This window comes from Heptranchias perlo, chromosome 4 (assembly GCF_035084215.1).
Source record: "Heptranchias perlo isolate sHepPer1 chromosome 4, sHepPer1.hap1, whole genome shotgun sequence".
NCBI classification, from domain to species: domain Eukaryota; kingdom Metazoa; phylum Chordata; class Chondrichthyes; order Hexanchiformes; family Hexanchidae; genus Heptranchias; species Heptranchias perlo.
The window spans coordinates 12,517,986-12,541,235 of NC_090328.1; the positions used below are offsets into that span (position 1 = coordinate 12,517,986).

The window sequence follows — 23,250 nt, forward strand, 5'->3', positions numbered from 1 at the left end:
ATTCACCAACTTAACATAGCCTTCATAATTAAACACGTTTTGCAATGTTCTGAAAAGTTGCCTTTATGCCAACCCTCATTTTAATGTGAATGGGTTTCCTTTGCAATACATCAGCTAAGTCATATAATGCGAGCACGTTTGAAGACTGCGGTGTGAAGTACAATTAATTTGATTTGTGATTTATGAATGAGAACGGTGAATCAGTGGCTAATGAAGCCGGAATTAAATGCAAACGTGCTTTTAAGCCACTTGATGGAGCAAAAAAAAAACAGTAAACCAAAGTGAACAATTTAGCAGTTTCTATTTCTTGTCCTTTATCTTAAATCTAGAGGGATTTCTGGCTCACACAGGCCATGTTGGGTAATGAAGCTTTATCTCCTTTGACCAATGAATAGGGCTGGCTGCTGACATGTCAATGGGAATGAAGTAAACATTTAAAAAAAAACAGAAGTTGACAGATAAGTTAACATGTATTTGGTTAATATTTGTGATTTTTAAAAGCTACTAACAGTGAGGCCCTCTCTATAAGATTGCTTCTGAGTTGCACAGCAAGTCCGCAGGCAAGTTATCCTTACTTGTCTCGTTCAGACGTAAGAAGACAAGGACATAAGAAAATCCAAAGCAAGAAAGGACGACTCAATCCATCAGGCCTACTCTATTAGCCCTACTTTATCAGGCCTACCCCAGGCCTGCTCAATTCAGAGTCCTGTGTGATTACTCATCCCCCTACCCCTACCACCTGTTGATTCTTATTTTAGGGAAAGAAATTCCCTTCCACTGCCCACTGAAGAAGAATCAAGCAGCACTATTAATATTTCTCTAACCCTAAATATTAATTGAAATCCCTCTTAAATTTGCCAACTGACCTCGAATCAGTTACCTCCTCTGGAAGTTTTTCCCAATCTCCAACATCCTGTAGGGGGAGAAAAAGATTTTAAAAATCATTAACTTTTTTCAAGATGAGTGAATTTTGCACTTACGTCCTTTAGTCACATGCGTCCATGTTAAGTAGCTTGCTAACTGTAGCCTTATTTCAAACCTGTCTCCTCAGTCATTCAGTGAAAATAAGTTTTGTTGCTTGAGCCTTAATGAGACTAGTCAAACTTTAAAATTAAGTATGTGCAACTTGTACTGATAACCACCTTAAAGTAAAGTAAAATAGCAAGAATTACTACATCTCGTAGTTCCAACCAGTTGTTGTTGTTGGTCCATAAGAAATTTCAGAAAATATGATTCATGAATTATCATAGTGGGAAAAAGTAGAATAAGAAAACCTCTTTTTGGGACAAGAGATCTGAACTGAAAGCATTATTAATCTAAACAGGAAATTCATATTGATCAGAAGGTCTGAACCTTCGATGGAAAGCAGTTTGATATCGCGGAAAACGTTAGCTCCAGAAAATCATCAGAGCCCATAGCAGCAGAACAAAATGACAAGAATCATATCACCACGAGGATTAACTACTGTTAACCAAACTGAAGTATTGTCCGGTGAGCTATATAAGATAATGTAAGGAATGGAAAAGGGCCTAATCTTATTCCAAGAATGCTAGCGCTGTTCTGGACAAGCCTCAGTTTTTTGTTTAATCTGTTGTGGAATTTGGATATCTCTGGATCAAGCTGTCATAGGAGATTGGACACTGTGACATTTCTTTTTAACTCACAAAGGTGATTACGTAACGACTGCAGGATATTAAAACGGCTTTCCGATCTGCAGAATCTGACCCTGACTAGTTGCAGTCTGTAGATGACTCCAAACAATGAATCCAACAAGGCATGATAGTGGAGATTGGAGGAGCGCAGAGATCTCAAAGGGTTGTAGTGCTGGAGGAGATTACAGAGATAGGGAGGGGCGAGGCCATGGAGGGATTTGAAAATGATGATGAGAATTTTAAAACCGCAACGTTGCTGGACCGAGAGCCAATATAGGTCAGCGAGGGTGATGGGTGAACGGGATTTGGTGCGAGTTAGGATATGGGTAGCAGAGTATTGGATAAGTTCAAGTTTATGGAGGGTGGAAGATGGGAGGCCGGCCAGGAGAGCATTGGAATAGTCAAGTCTGGAGGTAACAAAGGCATGGATGTGGGTTTCAGCAGCAGATGAGTTGAGGTAGGGGTGGAGATGGGCGATGTTATGGACATAAAAACATTAGAAATAGGAGCAGGAGTGGGCCATACGGCCCCTCGAGCCTGCTCCGCCATTCAACAAGATCATGGCTGATCTTCGACCTCAACCTCCTCGAGGTGGAAGTAGGCGGTCTTGGTGATGGAGCGGATATGGGGTCAGAAGCTCATCTCAGGGTCAAATAGAAAACCAAGGTTGCGAAGGTTCTGGTTCTGCCTGAGACAGTGGCCAGGGAGAGGGATGGAGTCAATGGCTAGGAACAGAGTTTGTGGTGGGGACCGAAGACAATGGCTTCGGTCTTCCCATTGTTTAGTTGGAGGGAATTTCTGCTCATCCAGTACTGGATGTCGGACAAGTAGCGTGTTTTACGACAGTGGAGAGTCTGTTCTAGATAAGAGGTATTCTAGAAAGAAGAATAAAATACTTGCATTTAGTATTCCTTATCACGTGTAGAAATACATAGAAGTTACAACGCAGAAACAGTGTTCGGTATTTACCCTCCATGTGAGCAAATAATCATAATCACGTTTATCTGGCCTGTTCCCATATCCCTCCATCCCCTTTTCCTCATCCACCTATCCAATCTATACTTGAGTGTTGACATAATTTCGGCCTCAACCATTAACTCTAGAGGTGAATTCCATAGCGTAAAGAAGCTTCTTCGCCATCGAAGCATCTCAAAGCACCTTACACAGTGAGCCACTTTTGAAGCAGTGATAGTTGTTATGTAGGCCAATGCAGTGATTCCGTACCAGCAACATCCCACAAACAGCCATGAGATTTGCATTTCCTTTTCACGTGTTGGTTGAGGGAGAAATGTCAGTGAGAACACCCTGCTCTTCTTCAAATAGTGTATGGGATCTTTCACATTTAACTGAACTCGGTTTTTAACTGTGCATCCAACAGACAGCACCTCTGACAGTGCAGCAGTCCCTCAGTACTAGATTGCTAGCTTAGAATGTGCTCAATCTCTGCCTTCTGGATGTTAGCCTTGGCTTGGTTGTAGCATTCTTGCCTCTCAGTCAGATGGTTGTGGGGTCAAGTCCCAATCTAAGATTTGGGCACATAATCCAGGTGACACTCCCTTGCCGCACTGAGGGAGTGCAGCACTGTCAGAGGTGTCGTCTCTGGAATGAGATGTTAAACCAAGGCCCTGTCTGCCCTCTCGGGTGGATGTAAAAGATCCCATGGCACTATTTCGAAGAAGAGCAGGGGAGTTCTTCCCGGTGTTCTGGCCAATATTTATCTCTCAACCAACATCATTAAAACAGATTACCTGGTCATTTATCTCATTGCTGTTTGTGGGACCTTGCAGTATGCAAATTGGCTGCCGCGTTTCCTATGTTACAACAGTGACTACACTTCAAAGAGTACTTCATTGGCTGTAAAGCACTTTGGGACATCCTGAGGTCGTGAAAGCCACTATATAAATGCAAGTTCCTTCTTTCTTTCTGATCCAGAGTGCCACAAGCGGAGCCAAGCAAAGAGGAAAGAACTTTTTTTCTCATTTCCAATCTTGCTTTAGGCTTGACAATTCTGTACTGATGTCATCCAGATCTTCAATGACAATAAAGTTTTATGAGCTGAATTGTAACTTGGGGAACATCTCAGTTTATTTTAATATATATTCGCTCAGGAAACCAGCAGTAAATTAATTTGAAAGTTACTGTCACTTTCTGCCCTATGAAGATTCAGTGTAGTATAATTCTGTCCGCGAAATTGCTATCTAATGAATGTTCCTGTCAGCTATGAAAACATAAATGCAAGACTTCTATCCAAGCTAGATTCATGACTCATCAAAGTAAAAGTCAATGTAATAATTTAATGGGAGTCACTGCCTTCCTTCTTTGTTCAAGTGTGCCAAAAGTTATTGTGAATGTAACAGATAAAAAGGAAAAAAAGCAAAACTACAAATATTGGAAATGTAAAAACAAGACCCCTCAGTGTACTGGGGATATACAGCAGGCCCATCAACATCGCAATGCAGAAAGATGGGCTAAAGTTTCAACTGTAAACACTTCATCCGAAGGTCCAGCCTTGGCTCACCGGTTGCACTCTCACTCACTGAGACAGAACGTTGTGGGTTCAAGCCCCACTTCAGAGACTTGAGCACACAATCTATTACATTACTGAGGGAGTGCTGCACTGTCGGAGGTGCTGTCTTTTGGATGAGATGTTAAACCGAGGCTTCATCTGACCTCTCAGGTGGATGCAAAAGCTCCCATGGCACTATTTGCAGAAAAGCAGGGGAGTTTGTTTATCTCACTGCTATTTGTGAGACCTTGCTGTGCATCAAATTGGCTGCGGCATTAGAACATAAGAACATAAGAAATAGGAGCAGGAGTAGGCCAATCGGCCCCTCGAGGCTGCTCCGCCGTTCAATAAGATCATGGCTGATCTGATCCTAACTTCAAATCTAAATTCCTGTCCAATTTCCTGCCTGCTCCCCGTAACCCCTAATTCCCTTTACTTCTAGGAAACTGTCTATTTCTGTTTTAAATTTATTTAATGATGTAGCTTCCACAGCTTCCTGGAGTAGCAAATTCCACAGACCTACTACCCTCTGAGTGAAGAAGTTTCTCCTCATCTCAGTTTTGAAAGAGCAGCCCCTTATTCTAAGATTATGCCCCCTTGTTCTAGTTTCACCCATCCTTGGGAACATCCTTACCGCATCCACCCGATCAAGCCCCTTCACAATCTTATATGTTTCAATAAGATCGCCTCTCATTCTTCTGAACTCCAATGAGTAGAGTCCCAATCTACTCAATCTCTCCTCATATGTCCGCCCCCTCATCCCCGGGATTAAACATTCCCCTATATTACAAGAGTAACTTCAATTTTAAAAGTCCTTCATTGTCTGTGAAGCGCTTTGAGACATCCTGACATCGAGAAAGGTGCTAGGTTAAATGCAAGTTCTTGCTTTCTTCATTACAACACTGATGAAAGATCTGGGGCAAAACGTTAACCCCTCTTTTCTCTTTTCTGGTGGACTGCTGTGTATTTTCACTGCGTTCTGTTTTTATTTTGACAAACTTACTCTTGATTTTTTTTCATTTTCCATAAATTACGGACAAACATATATGCTTGCATTGTCGACACACGTAGAGACCCAGTTCTTGAAGCCTATCTGGGTCGCTGAGATGTTTTAAGTTGCATATCAATCTTGTGGCCCTCTTCTGCACTATTTCCAAAGCCTCAGTGTGAGGGGAACAAATGTGGGCACCGTTTTCTAACTGAGGTCTGACCAATGTCTTTGTTTGCCGATGACACAAAGATAGGCAGTATTGTAAGCAGTGTAGATGGAAGCATAAAATTACAGAGCAATATTAATAGGTTAAGCGAATGGGCAAAACTGTGGCAAATGGATTTCAAGGTGGGCAAGTGTGAGGTCATACACTTTGGACCTAAAAACGATTGATCAGAGTACTTTCTAAATGGTGAAAAGCTCGAAACAGTGGAGGTCCAAAGAGACTTAGGGGTCCATAGAACCATAGAAAAGATACAGCACAGAAGGGGGCCATTCGGCCCATCATGTCCACGCCGGCTCGAAGAACAACCAGGTGCCCATTCTAATCCCGCCATCCAGCACCCGGTCTGTAGCCCTGCAGCTTACAGCACTTTAGGTGCAGGTCCAGGTGCTTTTTAAAAGAGTTGAGGGTCCCTGCCTCTACCACCAATTCGGGCAGAGAATTCCATACACCCACCACCCTCTGGGTAAAAAAGTTTTTCCTCATGTCCCCCCTAATCCTTCCGCCAATCAGCTTAAATCTATGTCCTGTAGTTCTTGAACTCTCCCCCAGGGGAAACAGGTACTTCCTGTCCACTCTATCTGGGCCCCTCATAATTTTGTACACCTCAATCAAGTCTCCCCTCAGCCTCCTCTGCTCCAAGGAAAACAACCCCAGCCTATCCAATCTCTCCTCGTAGCTGCAATTTTCAAGCCCTGGCAACATTCTTGTAAATCTTCTCTGCACTCTCTCCAGAGCAATTACGTCCTTCCTGTAATGTGGTGACCAGAACTGTGCACAATACTCCAGCTTTGGCCTGATCAGCGTTTTATACAGTTCCATCATTATATCCCTGCTTTTGTATTCTATACCTCGGCTAATAACAGAAAGCATTCCGTATGCCTTCTTCACAACCTTATCTACCTGTACTGCCACCTTCAGGGACCTTTGCACATGCACTCCAAGGTCTCTCACTTCCTCTACCCCTCACAATATATTCCCATTTACTGCGTATTCCCTTTTACTGTTTGCCCTCCCTAAGCATATTACCTCACACTTCTCCGGGTTGAACTCCATTTTCCACTTCTCCGCCCGCTCCACCAACCCATTGATATCTTCTTGGAGTCTACAGCTATCCTCTTCACTATCAACCACACGGCCAATTTTTGTGTTGTCTGCAAATTTGCCAATCATGCCTCCTACATTCAAGTCCAAATCATTAATATATACCACAAACAGCAAGGGACCCAACACTGAGCCCAGTGGCACACCACTGGAAACGGATTTCCATTCGCAAAGACATCCATCGACTTTTACCCTTTGATTCCTGTTACTGAGCTGATTTGGGATCTAATTTGCGACACTTCCCTGTATCCCATGGGCTTTTACCTTTCTGACCAGTCTGCTATGTGGGACCTTGTCAAATGCCTTACTAAAATCCATGTGGACAACATCCACTACACTACCCTCATCAATCCTCCTTGTCACTTCCTCAAAGAATTTAATCAGATTTGTAAGGCATGACCTTCCCTGAACAAATCCATGCTGACTATCCCCGATTAAACCATGCCTTTCCAAGTGACAGTTTATCCTATCTCTTAGTATTGATTCTAATAGTTTGCCCACCAACGAGGTAAGACTGACCAGACTATAATTGTTCGGCCTTTCCCTCGTACCCTTTTTAAACAATGATACTATGTTTGCAGTCTTCCAGTCCTCCGGTACCTCCCCTGTATCTAGTGAGGATTGGAAAATGATCCTCAGAGCATCCGCTATTTGCTCCCTGGCTTCCTTCAATAGCCTAGGAAACAATCCATCCGGCCCTGGTGACTTATCAACTTTCAAGGATTCCAGTCCCTCTCGTACTTCCTCTCTCGTTATGTTTACCTTATCCAATATTTCACACCTCTCCTCTTTAACTACTACGTCCAGATCATCCCTTTCCTTTGTGAATACGGAGACATCCTCTGCTTCTACACACAAGTTACCCTTATCATCCCTGAGAGGTCCCACCTTTTCCTTAGCTATCCTCTTGTTCCTAATGTACTGATAAAACATCTTTCGGTTTTCTTTAATCTAACGAGCTAATATTTTTTCTTGCCCTCTCTTTGCTTTCCTTATTTCCTTTTTTACGTCATCCCTGTACTTTCTATACTCCTCTCAGCTTTCTGCAGTATTTAATTTTCTGTGACAGTCATAAGCTTTCTTTTTCTGCTTTATCTTACCCCGTATACTTCGAGACAACCAGGGGGCTCTAAACTTGCCAGTGCCACCCTTGTTCTTTGAGGGGACGTGTCTGCATTTTACCCATAGAATTGCACTTTTTAGTGCCTCCCACTGGCTTGCCACTGATTTCTCCTCAAGTAGTTGTGTCCAGTCCACTTCTGCCAAATCACCTCTTAGTTCTGTAAAATTTGCCTTCCCCGAATTTAAAACATTTACTCCTGATTTAACTCTCCTTTTCCATAATAATGCTAAAACTAACTGAATTGTGGTCACTATCCCCAATATGGTCACCCACTGTCACTTCACCCACTTGCCCATCTTCATTTCCCAAGACTAAATCTAGAATTGCATCCCCTCTTGTTGGGCTTGTCATGTGTTGGCTAAAAAAGTTCTCCTGGACACCGATCAAGAATTTTGCACCCTCTGTGCCTCTCACACTGTTTGAATCCCAGTTGATGTTAGGGTAGTTGAAGTCCCCTAATATTATTGCCCTCTTATTTTTGCACTCAGAAATATGCCTACATATTTGTTCTTCTATCTCCCTTTCGCTATTCAGGGGTCTATATTACACTCCTAGTAGTCTGACTGCCCCTTTTTTATTTCTTAGCTCAACCCATATGGCCTCAATTGATGATCTATTTAGCATATCATCACTTCTCACAACTGTAATTGATCCTTTAACCAATAATGCTACCCCTTCCCCCTCCTTTTTTATCACCCACCCTGAAAACTCTATGCCCAGGGATATTGAACTGCCAATTATCCCCCTCTTTAAGCCAAGTTCCCGTTATTTTTTTTTATTCATTCATTGAATGTGGGCGTCATTGGCGAGGCCGGCATTTATTGTCCATCCCTAATTGCTCTTGAGAAGGTGGTGGTGAGCCGCCTTCTTGAACCGCTGCAGTCCGTGTGGTGAAGGTTCTCCCACAGTGCTGTTAGGAAGGGAGTTCCAGGATTTTGACCCAGCGACGATGAAGGAATGGTGACATATTTCCAAGTCGGGATGGTGTGTGACTTGGAGGGGAACGTGCAGGTGGTGTTGTTCCCATGTACCTGCTGCTCTTGTCCTTCTAGGTGGTAGAGGTTGCGTGTTTGGGAGGAGCTGTCGAAGAAGCCTTGGCGAGTTGCTACAGTGCATCCTGTGGATGGTGCACACTGCAGCCACAGTGCGCCAGTGGTGAAGGGAGTGAATGTTTAGGGCAATGGATGGGGTGCCAATCAAGTGGGCTGCTTTGTCCTGGATGTTGTCGAGCTTCTTGAATGTTGTTGGAGCTGCACTCATCCTGGTAAGTGGGGAGTATTCCCGCACACTCCTGACTTGTGCCTTGTAGATGATGGAAAGGCATTGGGAAGTCAGGAGGTGAGTATATCATGCTGCCATGTGTCTATCTGTGCCCTTAGCTCATCTGCTTTGTTTGTAATACTCCTTGCATTGAAGTATATACCCTTTAACCCCATCAAATTCCTGTGCTGAACACTATTTAACCTTTGCTTCTTTTGCCTTTCTGAGTCACTCTCTATGTCACTAACTGCTTTTCTACTTCCCGTTTCCTGGTCTGAATTTGTCCTATCTGTACCTACCCTTTGGCTCCCATCCCCCACCATACCAGTTTAAACCCTCCCCAACAGAACTAGCAAATGCCCCCGCGAGGATATTGGTCCCGGTTCTGCTTGGGGGCAACCCGTCCAGCTTGTACAGGTCCCACCTTTCCCAGAATCGGTCCCAATGCCTCAGGAATTTAAACCCCTCCCTCCTACACCATCTCTCAAGCCACGCATTCATCTGGTCCATTCTCCTATTTCTGCTCTCACTAGCACGTGGCACTGGGAGTAATCCTGAGATTACTACCTTAGAGGTCCTGCTTTTTAATTTATTTCCTAACTCCCTATATTCTGTTTGCAGGACCTCATTCCTTTATTCACTGATGTTGTCGGTACCGATATGGACCACGACCTCTGGCTGTTCGCCCTCCCCCTTCAGAATGTCCTGCAGCTGCTCCGTGACATCCTTGACCCTAGCACCAGGGAGGCAACATACCATCCTGGAGTCATGTCTGCGGCCACAGAAACTCCTATCTGTTCCCCTTACGATGGAATCCCCTATCACTATTCTCTCCCATTCTTTTTCCTCCCCTCCTATGCAGCTGAGTCACTCATGGTGCCACGGTCTTGGCTCTTGTAGCATTCCCCTGATAAACCATCTCCCCCAACAATATCCAAAGCAGAATATCTGTTTGATAGGGACATGGCCCCAGGGAACTCCTGCTCTACCTGCCTCGTCCTTTTACTCTACCTGTGTAATCTTTACCTGCGGTGTGACCACCTCACTGAACGTGCTATCCACGATAATCTCAGCATCGCGAATGCTCCACAGTGAATCCACCCGCAGCTCCAGCTCCAAAATGCGGTTAGCCAGTAGCTGCAGCTGGACACACTTCCTGCACACATGGTCGCCAGGGGCACCGATGGTGTCCATGACTTCCCACATAGTGCAGGAGGAGCATATCATGGGTGCGAGCTCTGCTGTCATGACTTGCCTTAGATTAAGTTCGTTAGTTACTCCCTTTAAGGAGTTTACTCCTTTAAATTACTCTTAATTTAGAGAATGTTAACTACACTAGGGACCTTGATTCACTAAAAAATGCTACTTGCTATAAGACCTGCAGGCCTTACCTTTCTTTTTACTTTAGTTACTGCACTGTAGAATAGTAGAAATACTCGCCTGAACCTACTTACCAATCAGCTGCCTCCCCTGCGCCGCATCACTTTTTCACTGGTGACGTCACCTCTGGAAATCCGCCTCCGGTCTCAGTGAGGGTCTCAGTGTAGGCCTCTCCGCCGCTGGTCTCAGTGTAGGCCTCTCCGCCGCTGGTCTCAGTGAGGGTCTCGGTGTAGGCCTCTCCGCCACTGGTCTCAGTGTAGGCCTCTCCGCCACTGGTCTCAGTGAGGGTCTCAGTGTAGGCCTCTCCGCCACTGGTCTCAGTGAGGGTCTCAGTGTCGGCCTCTCCGCCACTGGTCTCAGTGAGGGTCTCAGTGTCGGCCTCTCCGCCACTGGTCTCAGTGAGGGTCTCAGTGTCGGCCTCTCCGCCACTGGTCCCAGTGAGGGCCTCAGTGTAGGCCTCTCCGCCACTGGTCCCAGTGAGGGCCTCAGTGTAGGCCTCTCCGCTGCTGGTCTCAGTGTCGGCCTCTCCGCCGCTGGTCCCAGTGAGGGTCTCAGTGTCGGCCTCTCCGCCACTGGTCTCAGTGAGGGTCTCAGTGTCGGCCTCTCCGCCACTGGTCCCAGTGAGGGCCTCAGTGTAGGACTCTCCGCCGCTGGTCCCAGTGAGGGTCTCAGTGTCGGCCTCTCCGCCGCTGGTCCCAGTGAGGGTCTCAGTGTCGGCCTCTCCGCCACTGGTCCCAGTGAGGGCCTCAGTGTAGGACTCTCCGCCGCTGGTCTCAGTGAGGGTCTCAGTGGAGGCCTTTCCGACGCTGGTCTCAGTGAGGGTCTCGGTGTAGGCCTCTCCGCCGCTGGTCTCAGTGAGGGTCTCGGTGTAGGCCTCTCCGCCGCTGGTCTCAGTGAGGGTCTCGGTGTAGGCCTCTCCGCCGCTGGTCCCAGTGAGGGTCTCGGTGTAGGCCTCTCCGCCACTGGTCTCAGTGTAGGCCTCTCCGCCGCTGGTCTCAGTGAGGGTCTCGGTGTAGGCCTCTCCGCCGCTGGTCCCAGTGAGGGTCTCAGTGTAGGCCTCTCCGCCGCTGGTCTCAGTGAGGGTCTCAGTGTAGGCCTCTCCGCCGCTGGTCCCAGTGAGGGTCTCGGTGTAGGCCTCTCCGCCGCTGGTCTCAGTGAGGGTCTCGGTGTCGGCCTCTCCGCCGCTGGTCCCAGTGAGGGTCTCAGTGTCGGCCTCTCCGCCGCTGGTCTCAGTGAGGGTCTCAGTGTAGGCCTTTCCGACGCTGGTCTCAGTGAGGGTCTCGGTGTAGGCCTCTCCGCCGCTGGTCTCAGTGAGGGTCTCGGTGTAGGCCTCTCCGCCGCTGGTCTCAGTGAGGGTCTCGGTGTAGGCCTCTCCGCCGCTGGTCCCAGTGAGGGTCTCGGTGTAGGCCTCTCCGCCACTGGTCTCGGTGTAGGCCTCTCCGCCGCTGGTCTCAGTGAGGGTCTCGGTGTAGGCCTCTCCGCCGCTGGTCCCAGTGAGGGTCTCAGTGTAGGCCTCTCCGCCGCTGGTCTCAGTGAGGGTCTCAGTGTAGGCCTCTCCGCCGCTGGTCCCAGTGAGGGTCTCGGTGTAGGCCTCTCCGCCGCTGGTCTCAGTGAGGGTCTCGGTGTAGGCCTCTCCGCCGCTGGTCCCAGTGAGGGTCTCAGTGTCGGCCTCTCCGCCGCTGGTCTCAGTGAGGGTCTCAGTGTAGGCCTCTCCGCCGCTGGTCTCAGTGAGGGTCTCAGTGTAGGCCTCTCCGCCGCTGGTCTCAGTGAGGGTCTCAGTGTAGGCCTCTCCGCCGCTGGTCTCAGTGAGGGTCTCAGTGTAGGCCTCTCCGCCGCTGGTCTCAGTGAGTGTCTCAGTGTAGGCCTCTCCGCCGCTGGTCTCAGTGAGGGTCTCAGGGTAGGCCTCTCCGCCGCTGGTCTCAGTGAGGGTCTCAGTGTCGGCCTCTCCGCCACTGGTCCCAGTGAGGGCCTCAGTGTAGGCCTCTCCGCCACTGGTCCCAGTGAGGGTCTCGGTGTAGGCCTCTCCGCCGCTGGTCCCAGTGAGGGTCTCGGTGTAGGCCTCTCCGCCACTGGTCTCAGTGTAGGCCTCTCCGCCGCTGGTCTCAGTGAGGGTCTCGGTGTAGGCCTCTCCGCCGCTGGTCCCAGTGAGGGTCTCAGTGTAGGCCTCTCCGCCGCTGGTCTCAGTGAGGGTCTCAGTGTAGGCCTCTCCGCCGCTGGTCCCAGTGAGAGTCTCGGTGTAGGCCTCTCCGCCGCTGGTCTCAGTGAGGGTCTCAGTGTAGGCCTCTCCGCCGCTGGTCCCAGTGAGAGTCTCGGTGTAGGCCTCTCCGCCGCTGGTCCCAGTGAGAGTCTCGGTGTAGGCCTCTCCGCCGCTGGTCCCAGTGAGGGTCTCAGTGTCGGCCTCTCCGCCGCTGGTCTCAGTGAGGGTCTCAGTGTAGGCCTCTCCGCCGCTGGTCTCAGTGAGGGTCTCAGTGTAGGCCTCTCCGCCGCTGGTCTCAGTGAGTGTCTCAGTGTAGGCCTCTCCACCGCTGGTCTCAGTGAGGGTCTCAGGGTAGGCCTCTCCGCCGCTGGTCTCAGTGAGGGTCTCAGGGTAGGCCTCTCCGCTGCCTCGCCACTTCTAAACTTGGCGCCGCTCTGGTGCTCCTCCCAGGTCCAGCTCCCCGCCAGTACATCGATCATTAAAATGTCATGGACAGGTACAGAAAATAATCAGAAAGGCTAATGGAATGCTGGCCTTTATATCTAGAGGATTAGAATACAAAGGGGTAGAAGTTATGCTACAGCTATACAAAGCCCTGGTTAGACCACACCTGGAGTACTGTGTTCAGTTCTGGGCACCGCAGCTTAGGAAGGATATAATGGCCTTGGAGGGAGGGCAGCTTAGGTTTACTAGAATGATACCTGGACTCCAAGGGTTAAATTACGAGGAGAGGTTACACAAACTAGGGTTGTATTCTCTGGAATTTAGAAGATTGAGGGGTGATCTGATCGAAGTTTTCAAGATATTAAGGGGAACTGAAAGGGTAGATAGAGAGAAACTATTTCCGCTGGTTGGGGAGTCATAACCTAAAAATTAGAGCCAGGACTTTCAGGAGTGAAGTTAGGAAACACTTTTACACGCAAAGGATGGTGGAAGTTTGGAACTCTCTTCCACAAACGGCAGCTGATGCTAGCTCAATTGTTAATTTTAAATCTGAGATTGATAGATTTTTGTTAACCAAAAGTATAAAGGGATATGGGCTGAGGGGGTTATATAGAATTAGGTCACAGATCAGCAATGATCTCATTGAATGGCTGAACAAGCTGGAGGGGCCCTAAATGGCCTACTCCTTTTCCTATGTTCCTATGGTTTTGTACAAGGTCAAAATGGTATCTTTTGTATTATAGTGAACTGTCTTGTGAATGCTCGTACTGTGTTTGCTTTAGATACAGCTTCATGGCATTGGTTATGAATCTTTAGAGTGTTTCGCTATAACTCCCAGATCTTTTTCTTTCGCCCCTGGCTTCAGTTCTGTTCCCTGTTAGGCGTAGGTATATTTAGCACTCGACCTGCTCACATGCACAACACTGCACTTTACTCCAACATAGGGGTGGCACATGACGTTTTGAAAATAACAGTTCTCCCTTTAGTTCTCTACAAGGGTAAATTTCCCAATTGGGGCTTTAATCAGGCCTTGTTGGGCAGTGATTTATTAGAAACTGATTGACCGTCAGTCTGCTGACGCTGCCTGTTCTCCCATGTTGGCATCGGAAGTTTCCAGGGGTTGAAATTGGATTTAAGCAGCTCTTAAAGGTGCAAAGGGTAAATTTAATACTGCAAGCAGGATTAAAAATGTTGGTAGCCCTGACAAAGGCTGCTAATAAGTTTGATCTGCATTTGAGCCTTTTGCAAAGGTTGTTTATTCAACAGAGTTGGCTTGCAAAAAACCCACTGGCTGGAACATGAAAGCAGGAAATGGAGTGACAAAGCACGACATAGAATTACACGGAATGTGCAGCACAGAAACAGGCCATTCGGTCCAGCTGCTCTATGCCAGTGTTTATGCTCCACACGAGCCTCCTCCCACCCTAATTCATCTCACTCCATTAACATATCCTTCTATTCCTTTATCCCTCATGTGTTTATCTAGCTTCCCCTTAAATGCATCCTGGTAGTTGCATGATACAACGATAATGGAGTTGTTGATTAATCACAGCAATCAATCTCCATCGATTAGTCCACAACAGACCCAGACATGAGGTGAGGAAAACACCAGTGGAGGAGAGCTTTGGGAACCATAGGTCCAAAGTCACCTGTTCCTCCCAAGCATGTTACACCTACCACATCATGTCTCAAATTACTCTGATACTGTATCCCAAAATGTTATTTCCTGAAAGAAATCTATCTAATTTGCATTTGAATGAGCCAACATTAACTGCCTTCACCGTCTCCCTCGGGAGCCTGTTCTATAGGACTCTTTAAATGCACTTCCATAAACCGTATAGATCCAGCATACCTGGATATTTATTTTTTTGATGGCCAGGTAGATAATTGAGCAATGTATTGTCGTACGCACATGGAGATTGTTTTTATAATGTCACTTGGGCTTAATTTTAATATAATTTACCTTCTAGCTGGCAGCTGCTTCTGGCACCAGTACAAAACCCGAGTGGAAAATCGAATTGGGCGCTAAATGGGCAGAAATCTGGTGTACTAGAACTCCGCCCATTTTTCCCGTTGGTGACGCCTCCAGCGATTGGGCACAACTGATCAGGAAAATCTACAAATCATGTCATTAATTAGAATCATAGAATCATAGAATCGACCCATCTTGCCTATGCCGGCTCTTTGAAAGAGCTATCCAATTAGTCCCACTCCCTCGCTCTTTCCCCATAACCTTGCAAATTTTTCCTTTTCAAGTACATACCCAGTTCCCTTTTGAAAGTTACTATTGAATCTGTTTCCACCGCCCTTTCAGGCAGTGAATTGCAAATCGCAACAACTCGGGGCATTTAAAAAATTTCTCCTAATCTCCTCCTCAGGTTCTTTTGCCAATTATCTTAAATCTGTGTCCGTTGGTTACCGACCCTCCTGTCGCTGGAAACAGTTTCTCCTTATTTACGTGATCAAAACCCTTCATATTTTTGAACACCTCTATTAAACCTCCCCTTAACCTTCTCTGCTCTAAGGAGAACAATCCCAGCTTCTCCAGTTCTGTGACATTATTCAGCAGCAGACACATCGATGTATAATTCTGTGGCGTACTCTATGGAATAGTACTGTGGGTTATGTATAGTTGCAAATTAATAGACAATTAGTTCTCTCGTGATGAATAGGACATGAAGTAAAGAGCAAACCATTATTGCTTCCTTCGTCTCAGACCTTCTTTAGTTCTGGTCTTGTTCAGATGAATATAACAGTCATATTAATCATCTGCTGGTCCTTTGCTATTTGGATTTGTCATCCTTTGAGAGTTGTTGAACATCAGTCAACTGATTCAGGATAATCCTGGGACTCTTGAGGCAACACTATCCTGTCAAAGTGAGACCATTCTGTTAAGAAAGAAAGGAAGGAAGAACTTGCATTTATATAGCGCCTTTCATGACTTCAGAATGTCCCAAAGCGCTTTACAGCCAATGAAGTACTTTTTTTGAAGTATTAACCTCTGCTGTAATGTAGGAAACACGGCAGCCAATTTGCACACAGCAAGACCCCACAAGCAGCAATATAATAATGACCAAATAATCTGTTTGTTAAAGATGTTTGTTGAGGGATAGATATTTGCAAGGACACCGGGAAGAACGCCCCTGCTCGTCTTCGAATTAGTGCCGTGGGATCTTTTATATCCACCTGAGAGGGCAGAGGGGGCTTCAGTTTAACGTCTCGTCCGAAACATGGCACCTCCGATGGCGCAGCGCTAAGTTGAACTTTGACCCTCACTCCAATTTCTGCATATTAATTCGCTACAAATAATTAAATTGATAGGAGCTTATTTCCCAGAAACAGCATGGATAACACGGACAGTTTCGAAGCTGGCACTGCGGAGCCTTAACAAAGTAATCCAGTACATTATATAGAAAGAATCAGCTCCCTAAATGTTAGCCCATTTGCACTGTAGCAACTACCAAACATTTAGCAATAATTTGTGCTAAATTAAGAATTGATGGGGAGTGGTTTTACCAATTTAGACTTTGGGGGCAGAGATTCACCACCAAAGAGGATGTATGGAGGCATGCACTCAACAACAACAACTTGCATTTATATAGTGCCTTTAACGTAGCTAATCAACCCAAGGTGCTTCACAGGGGCGATATCAGAAAGAAATTTGAAAACGAGCCATATAAGGGGAGATTAGGACAGGTGAACAAAAGCTTGGTCAGGAGTAGATTTTAAGGAGCGTCTTAATGAATGAGAAAGAGGGATAGTGGCGGAGAGGTTTAGGGAGGGAATTCCAGAGCTTAGGACCCAGGCAGTTGAAGGCACGGCCGCCAATGGTGGAGCGGTGAAAATCGGGGATGTGCAAGAGGCCAAAATTGGAGGAGTGCGGAGATTTCGTAGGGTTGTAGGACTGGAGGGAGTTATAGAGATGGGGAGGGGCGAGGCCATGGAGTGACTTGAACACCAGGATGAGGATTTTAAAATCGAGGCGTTGCCGGTCGGGGAGCCAACGTAGGTCAGCGAGCACAGGGGTGATGGGTGAACGGGTGCGGGCAGCAGAGCTCCGGATTAGCTCAAGTTGATGGAGGGTGGGAGGCTGGTCAGGAGAGCATTCTTATGCAAAGATTAACACCTCAAATGATACATCACCCACTCAGTCCCACACTGGAGTATCAGCTTGGAACGTGCACTTAAGTCCCACTGTGAGGCTTGAACCCACAACCTTCCTGATCCAGAGTACCACCCACTGAGACACAAGCTGACACGGAGATGAAACCGCTTCCAAAACATCAAATGACCAGCATCACATACAGCAATGCCTTGTGGGACCTATTATGGGAGTGAGCGAGAAATAATATTGAATTATACAAATCCATGCTGATACTTTGGCCTCAGGGCATTATTGCTGGGTTTGTTTCAAACTCTGCCAGCCACAGGAAAGGGAAGGAGCTCCCGCAGCTTGAGGCAGCTCGAGTGTGTAAATAGAGAGAGTGAAGGTTGAAACTGGGGCGGTGTGATCATGTTTGACACAGCTGGCAGACTTTGAAATAAGCACAGCAAATTAACAGGAGGCTATAGACACAGAAACATAGGAACAAGAGTAGGCCATTCAGCCCCTTGAGCCTGCTCCGCCATTCAATTAAATCATGGCTGATCTGTATCTCAATTCCATTTACCTGTCTTTGATCCATCACCCTTAATTCCCCTGCCTAATAAAAATCTATCAATCTCAGGTTTGAAATTTTCAATTGACCCCCAGCCTCAATCGCTTTTTTGGGGGAGAATGTTCCAGATTTCCACTACCCTTTTTGTGACGAAGTGCTTCCTGACATCACCCCTGAACGGCCTAGTTCTAATTTTAAGGTTATGCCCCCCTTGTTCTGGACTCCCCCACCAGAGGAAATAGTTTCTCTCTATGCTTCAAACATTTATTTGTGCGACAGGCTTATAGAAAGCCCATATAGTGAGGAATAGATGTAGATTTATTCATTATCTGTCCATTGAGAGTGATTTACAGATAGTTAGCATGCCAGGAATGTAAGAAGCTGCAATAGTAGCAAATCATGTAAATTTATAACCCACGTGATTATAATCTGCACTCCTTTTATGTGGCAAGAAAACAATAACAGAACTATTATACTGTATGCACTGAAAAAAAAGGCAAAGGCCAGTCACCCCATTAACCTTAATCCTTCCACCTCCAATCCATATTTGTCCTATCAGGGTCACCATCCAATCCACTCAATTGACTGAGGGAGGCAACCGACAAACAGCTAAAATCTCCACAAAGATAAAGCTCTGAGAAATGGTCTCCCTAATTCCCAAAAGGTATTCGAGCGAAACTCAGGCTCCTCAACGAACCTTAAGATCCACATCCAGAATGGATTTGTCACTGAAACTGAGCCAGATCGAAGAGAGCTGTCAAAGCTTCTGGGAACCGTCCATGCCTCATTACTCGGACCAGTGGATGTCCGAGGCCTTGCTTGTTGCACGGGCAAGAGTGGGAGGGTTAAGGATCGGTTAGGATTAGGTATGATTTTCCCAAAGACAGTGGAGTCGGCATTTTTCGATGAATTCCTGGGAAATAAGGCTGTAGTATTTTCCATAACCACCGCAAGTAGATAAATAAATACTTCCATTGCATACCACAATTACATAAATTAATAAACATCTTCTTGTGAAACAGGGGAGCAATTCTTTTCCTTTTTGTCCATTTGTTCAGTGTGTAGGTTTTTATTATGTAATCAAATGCCAGGAAATATTTAACATTTAAAGAAGATGAAAGTAATTACTAAATATCTCTACAACAGTACTTAGTGTTGTCAAAGGTTCTGCTAAAAGAAGCATTTAAATCCAGCACTTTTATTCAGAACCTCCCTCCAAACATTTTGCCCTTCCAGCGCTTGCCACAGTTTGTATGAGTCATCGTGTTTTCCGGGTTGTTCTTGGTTTCTGAGCTAAATGTAAAGAAATGTAACCACCTTAGAGCACATTACAAAATATAAAGATGCACCCTGAGTCGTTCTCACCCAAGTCCCTCCTCATTTGCTGTTTTTATTTCCTCAGCTGCATCTATGTTCATCTTTCTTATTGTCCTGCTGAATGTCGTTGTGGAAGATTTGCTAATTTGTATTTGTTTTCAAAGTTACCTCAGAAAAAGTTCATGCTTGACCTTGTTTTGATGTCCTATTAAAAAAAAACACAACTTATTCTGGTTACTTTCATTGCTTCTGAAAATGGTTTCCCTGTTCTCCCTCCCCACCCCGCCCGCATTGATACACAAGATTGAAGGAGGAGTTGCAGGGAGTGGGGGTGGTGGGGGGATGACTTAGAAACAGCAAGTCTTGGCTTGCTCCTTGAATGACCAGTTCTGGTGCCAATCATAAAAGCATTCTAGATGTTTCAGGGACAGATGCATCGTGGGAACCTTAACTTGCCACCATTTTGAGTCTCTTCTGTTAACAGTAAAAGGTTTGAACTCGAGGCTAAGGCTTCCCACATAGTCACTGGCCTGCAGCGAATATAATGTTCTAGGCAATACTAACACAGAACGTGCTGGTGTACAGTTACATTCAATTGTGGAATTTTTATAATTTGGTTTGTCTTTATTGTGTTGCAAACGCTACTTCCAGTACTAAGCTTCTCCTCTGATGACAATACACAATGGTTTGCTGGAGCAATTTTCTGTAATTTGTCTGCTTTCAATTGGTATGTTGCCCACCTAGTTAGTTGTTGTTTGTTTTATGCTGGGGGGAGTAGGGTCTTGTATTATGGGGGGAGCACTGATCTGGAAATCGATTGTTAGTTGCTAAAAGCTCTTAGTCCACTTTAACTGGTTGGCTGACTTTACTCCCATCAACAACAACAACAACTTACATTTATATAGCGTTTTTAATGGAGTAAAATGTCCCCAGGCACTTCTCAAGAGCGTAGTCAGACAAAATTTGACACCGAGCCACATAAGGAGAGATTAGGACAAGTGAAGAAAAGCTTGGTCACAGGTAGGTTTTAAGAAGCATCTTAATGGATAAGAAAGAGGTAGAGAGGCAAAGAAGTTCAGGGAGAGACGTCCAGAGCTTAGGGCCGAGGCAGCTGAAGGCACGGCCACCGATGGTGGAGGGAAGGAAATCGGGGACGCGCAAGAGGTCAGAATTAGAGGAGCGCAGAGATCTCGGAGGGTTGCGGGGCTGAAGGAAGTTACAGAGATAGGGTGAGGTGAGGCCATGGAGGGGTTTGAAAGCAAGGATGAGAATTTTAAAAATGAGATGTTGCCGGGCCGGAAGCCAATAGAGGCCAGCGAGCACAGGGATGATGGTCAAGTGATACTTGGTGCATGTCAGGATACAGGCAACAGAGTTTTGGATGAGCTCAAGTTTACGGAGGGTGGAAGGTGGGAGGCTGTTCTCACATAGCTATATAAATAAAATAAAGTTAGGAAGTCAATATATTGACGTAGAGACAGCATGTTGATGCCAATTGATACTGGAGCTATCAACATATAAAGAAAGAGGAAATAAAGAGATATGGGAACAGGGCAGGCAGAGGGGATTAGGACCACTGCTCGTGTGGAGGATAAGCACCACACGGGCTGGATGGGCCGAACGGCCTGTTTCTGTGTCGTAATTTATGTTTAATTCTTGTAAAAATATAAAGGTAACCATGGCAACACACTGTTGTTTAAACAATCTAATACTGGACTCCCCACACGTACAACCCCCTGTAGCCCTATGTCCCCTGTCTGCACCTTTCGTTCTTCTGATGCCGGACAGTTGCACATTCTCCATCCTACTATTCTACTATCAATGGCAAAGCCTTCAGCAGCTTTGTTCCCAAACTCGCAAAGACCCAGGATTAAGAAAGAAAGAACTTGTATCTATATAGCTCCCTTCACAACCTCAGGACTTCCCAAAGTGCATTATAGCCAATGAAGTACTTTTTGAAGTGCAGTCACTGTTGTAATGTAGGAAACGTGGCAGCCAATTTGCACACAGCAAGCTCCCACAAACAGCAATGTGATAAATAATCTGTTTATTAGTGATGTTGGCTGAGGGATAAATATTGGGCAGGACACTGGGGAGAACTCCCCTACTCTTGTTTGAAATAGTGCCCACCAGAGAGGGCAGATGGGGGTCTCGGTTTAACCTCTCATCCAAAAGACAGCTCCTCCAACAGTGCCAGCCTAGATTATGTGCTCATGTCCCTGGAGAGGTACTTAAACCCACAACCTTCTGACTCAGAGATGATAGTGCTACCACTGAGCCAAAGCTGAAAAACATATCTGCGGCCTCATATTACTTTGCTGTGCTTATTTCAAAGTCTGCCAGTTATATCAAAGCTGATCGCATTGCCCCAGCTTCAACCTTCACTCTCTCTATATACGCACTCGAGCTGCCTCAAGCTGCGGGAGCTCCTTCCCTTTCCTGTAGCTGGCAGAGTTTGAAACAAACCCAGCAATAATACTGTGAGGCCAAAGTATGAGCATGGATTTGTATAATTCAATATTATTTCTCGCTCACTCCCATAATAGGTCCCACAAGGCATTGCTGTATGTGATGCTGGTCATTTGATGTTTTGGAAGCGGTTTCATCTCCGTGGTCTGTCAGCTTGTGTCTCAGTGGGTGGTACTCTGGATCAGGAAGGTTGTGGGTTCAAGCTGCACGGCAGGACTTGAGTGCGTGTTCAGTGCGGGACTGAGAGAGAGATGTATTGCTTTAAGTGTTATTCTTTGCACGAGACGTTAAAACCAGAGTCCTGCCTGCCTGTTCAGGTGGAAGGTAAAGCTGCAATGGGAAGATGGTAAGTTTGGTGTTGTGGGATGGAAATGGGCTGAACGGCAGTCTTCATCCAAACCAGTCTTGTGATGTGTGTTACCAAGGCACTGTATAAATGCAAGTCTTTCTTTCTATTGGAGGTGCCTAGTGGTAAATCTCGGAGGTGTTCCTTTTTACCATTTTCTGGCCATTCATTATAATGGGTAGAAAACGGTGGGAAAGCACATCACCAATTTGAACAATATGAGCGGTTCTTGGCCGGATTCTGCCTATCACTGTGAAGAATCATGGTGATGTTATGCTGTGTTAAAGGCACTAACTATATCAATGCAGGTTGTGGCTGCTCGACTACATAAAGAAACAACTTTTAGCCACCAGCGAGCGTTTTTAAGTTTAAGCTAACAGCAGTGGAACTGGTTGTGCCTGTAACTTGGCGCTAACCATGGAAAAGCGTGCAAGAAATTTATGTACAGTGGCTGATGTTCTTCTACAACTCACTTCACTGAACAGCCCCGAACCAGACAATATTTAAACAGGCGGTCATGCTACAATGTCACGCATTCATCATGCAGAATAAAAGCGACACCCAGTGTCGCTGATTAATGACAGTGATTTGTGTAATTTAATTTCTGTCCTTTAATATCTGTAAATCTTGGAAAGGCTCCTAGTGCAGGAACCTATTGTAAACAAGCATCTGTTCTATCCTGCGAAAAAGAACCCTGTTGTAATAAATAAAAATGTTTTTTTTATAAATTTTGAAATCATTATACAAAGTAACTTAATTTTACAGAATGAACTCCCAAGGTCCAATTAAGAGGATTGGCATCAATACGTGCAGACTGGCTGAAAGATAAATTCAGGATAGTTTTAGGACATTCTTCACACAGAAAGAGGGATCACACGTGGTAAAGAAAGAGAGAAAGATAGATCGATAGAGAGATAGATATAGATAGATAGATAGATAGATAGATAGATAGATGGATAGATTGATTGATCACTGTTGTAATGTAGGAAACATGGCAGCCAATTTGTACACAGCAAGATCCCGCAAACAGCAAGGAAATAATGACCAGGTTATCTGTTTTGGTAATGTTGATTGAGGGATAAATATTGGCCAGGACACCAGGGAGAACTCCCCTGCTCTTCCTTTGAAATAGTGCTATGAGATCTTTCACTTCCACCTGAGAGGGCAGACAGTGCCTCGGTTTAATGTCTCATCCGAAAGACCGCACCTCCAAGGCATATATTCAGGGCTGAGATAGATACATTTTTGGACTGTAATGGATTCAAGGGATATGGGGATTGGGCAGGAAAGTAGAGTTGAGGTTGAAGGTCAGCCATGATCTGATTGAATGGTGGGGCAGGCTCGAGGGACTCTATGGCCTACTCCTATTTCTTATGTTCTTACGTTCTCTGACAGCGCAGCATTCCCCTCAGTACTGCACCGGGAGTGTCAGCTTAGATATTGTGCTCAAGTCTCTAAAGCGGGACTTGAATCTACAATGTTCTGACTCAGAGGCAAGAGTGCAACCACAAGATGGGCCAAATGGCCTGCATCATCCGTATCTGTCTTGTGATGCGTATGACTATAGGGGAAATCTCACT

At 46.0% G+C, this 23,250-nt stretch overlaps 1 protein-coding gene across 4 annotated transcripts in view; it reads left to right on the forward strand.

The window, feature by feature from the left end:
- galntl6 (polypeptide N-acetylgalactosaminyltransferase like 6) overlaps nt 1–23,250 on the forward strand; it is a 1,033,047-nt gene that overhangs the window by 220,561 nt on the left and 789,236 nt on the right. The window contains exon 2 of one of the 4 annotated variants that reach the window (XM_067982487.1): nt 688–703. The exons of the other annotated variants lie outside the window; for them this stretch is intronic. Within the exon in view, the coding sequence (XP_067838588.1) occupies nt 688–703 (16 nt within the window). The remainder of the gene's footprint in view (nt 1–687; nt 704–23,250) is intronic. 4 annotated transcript variants of the gene reach the window in all.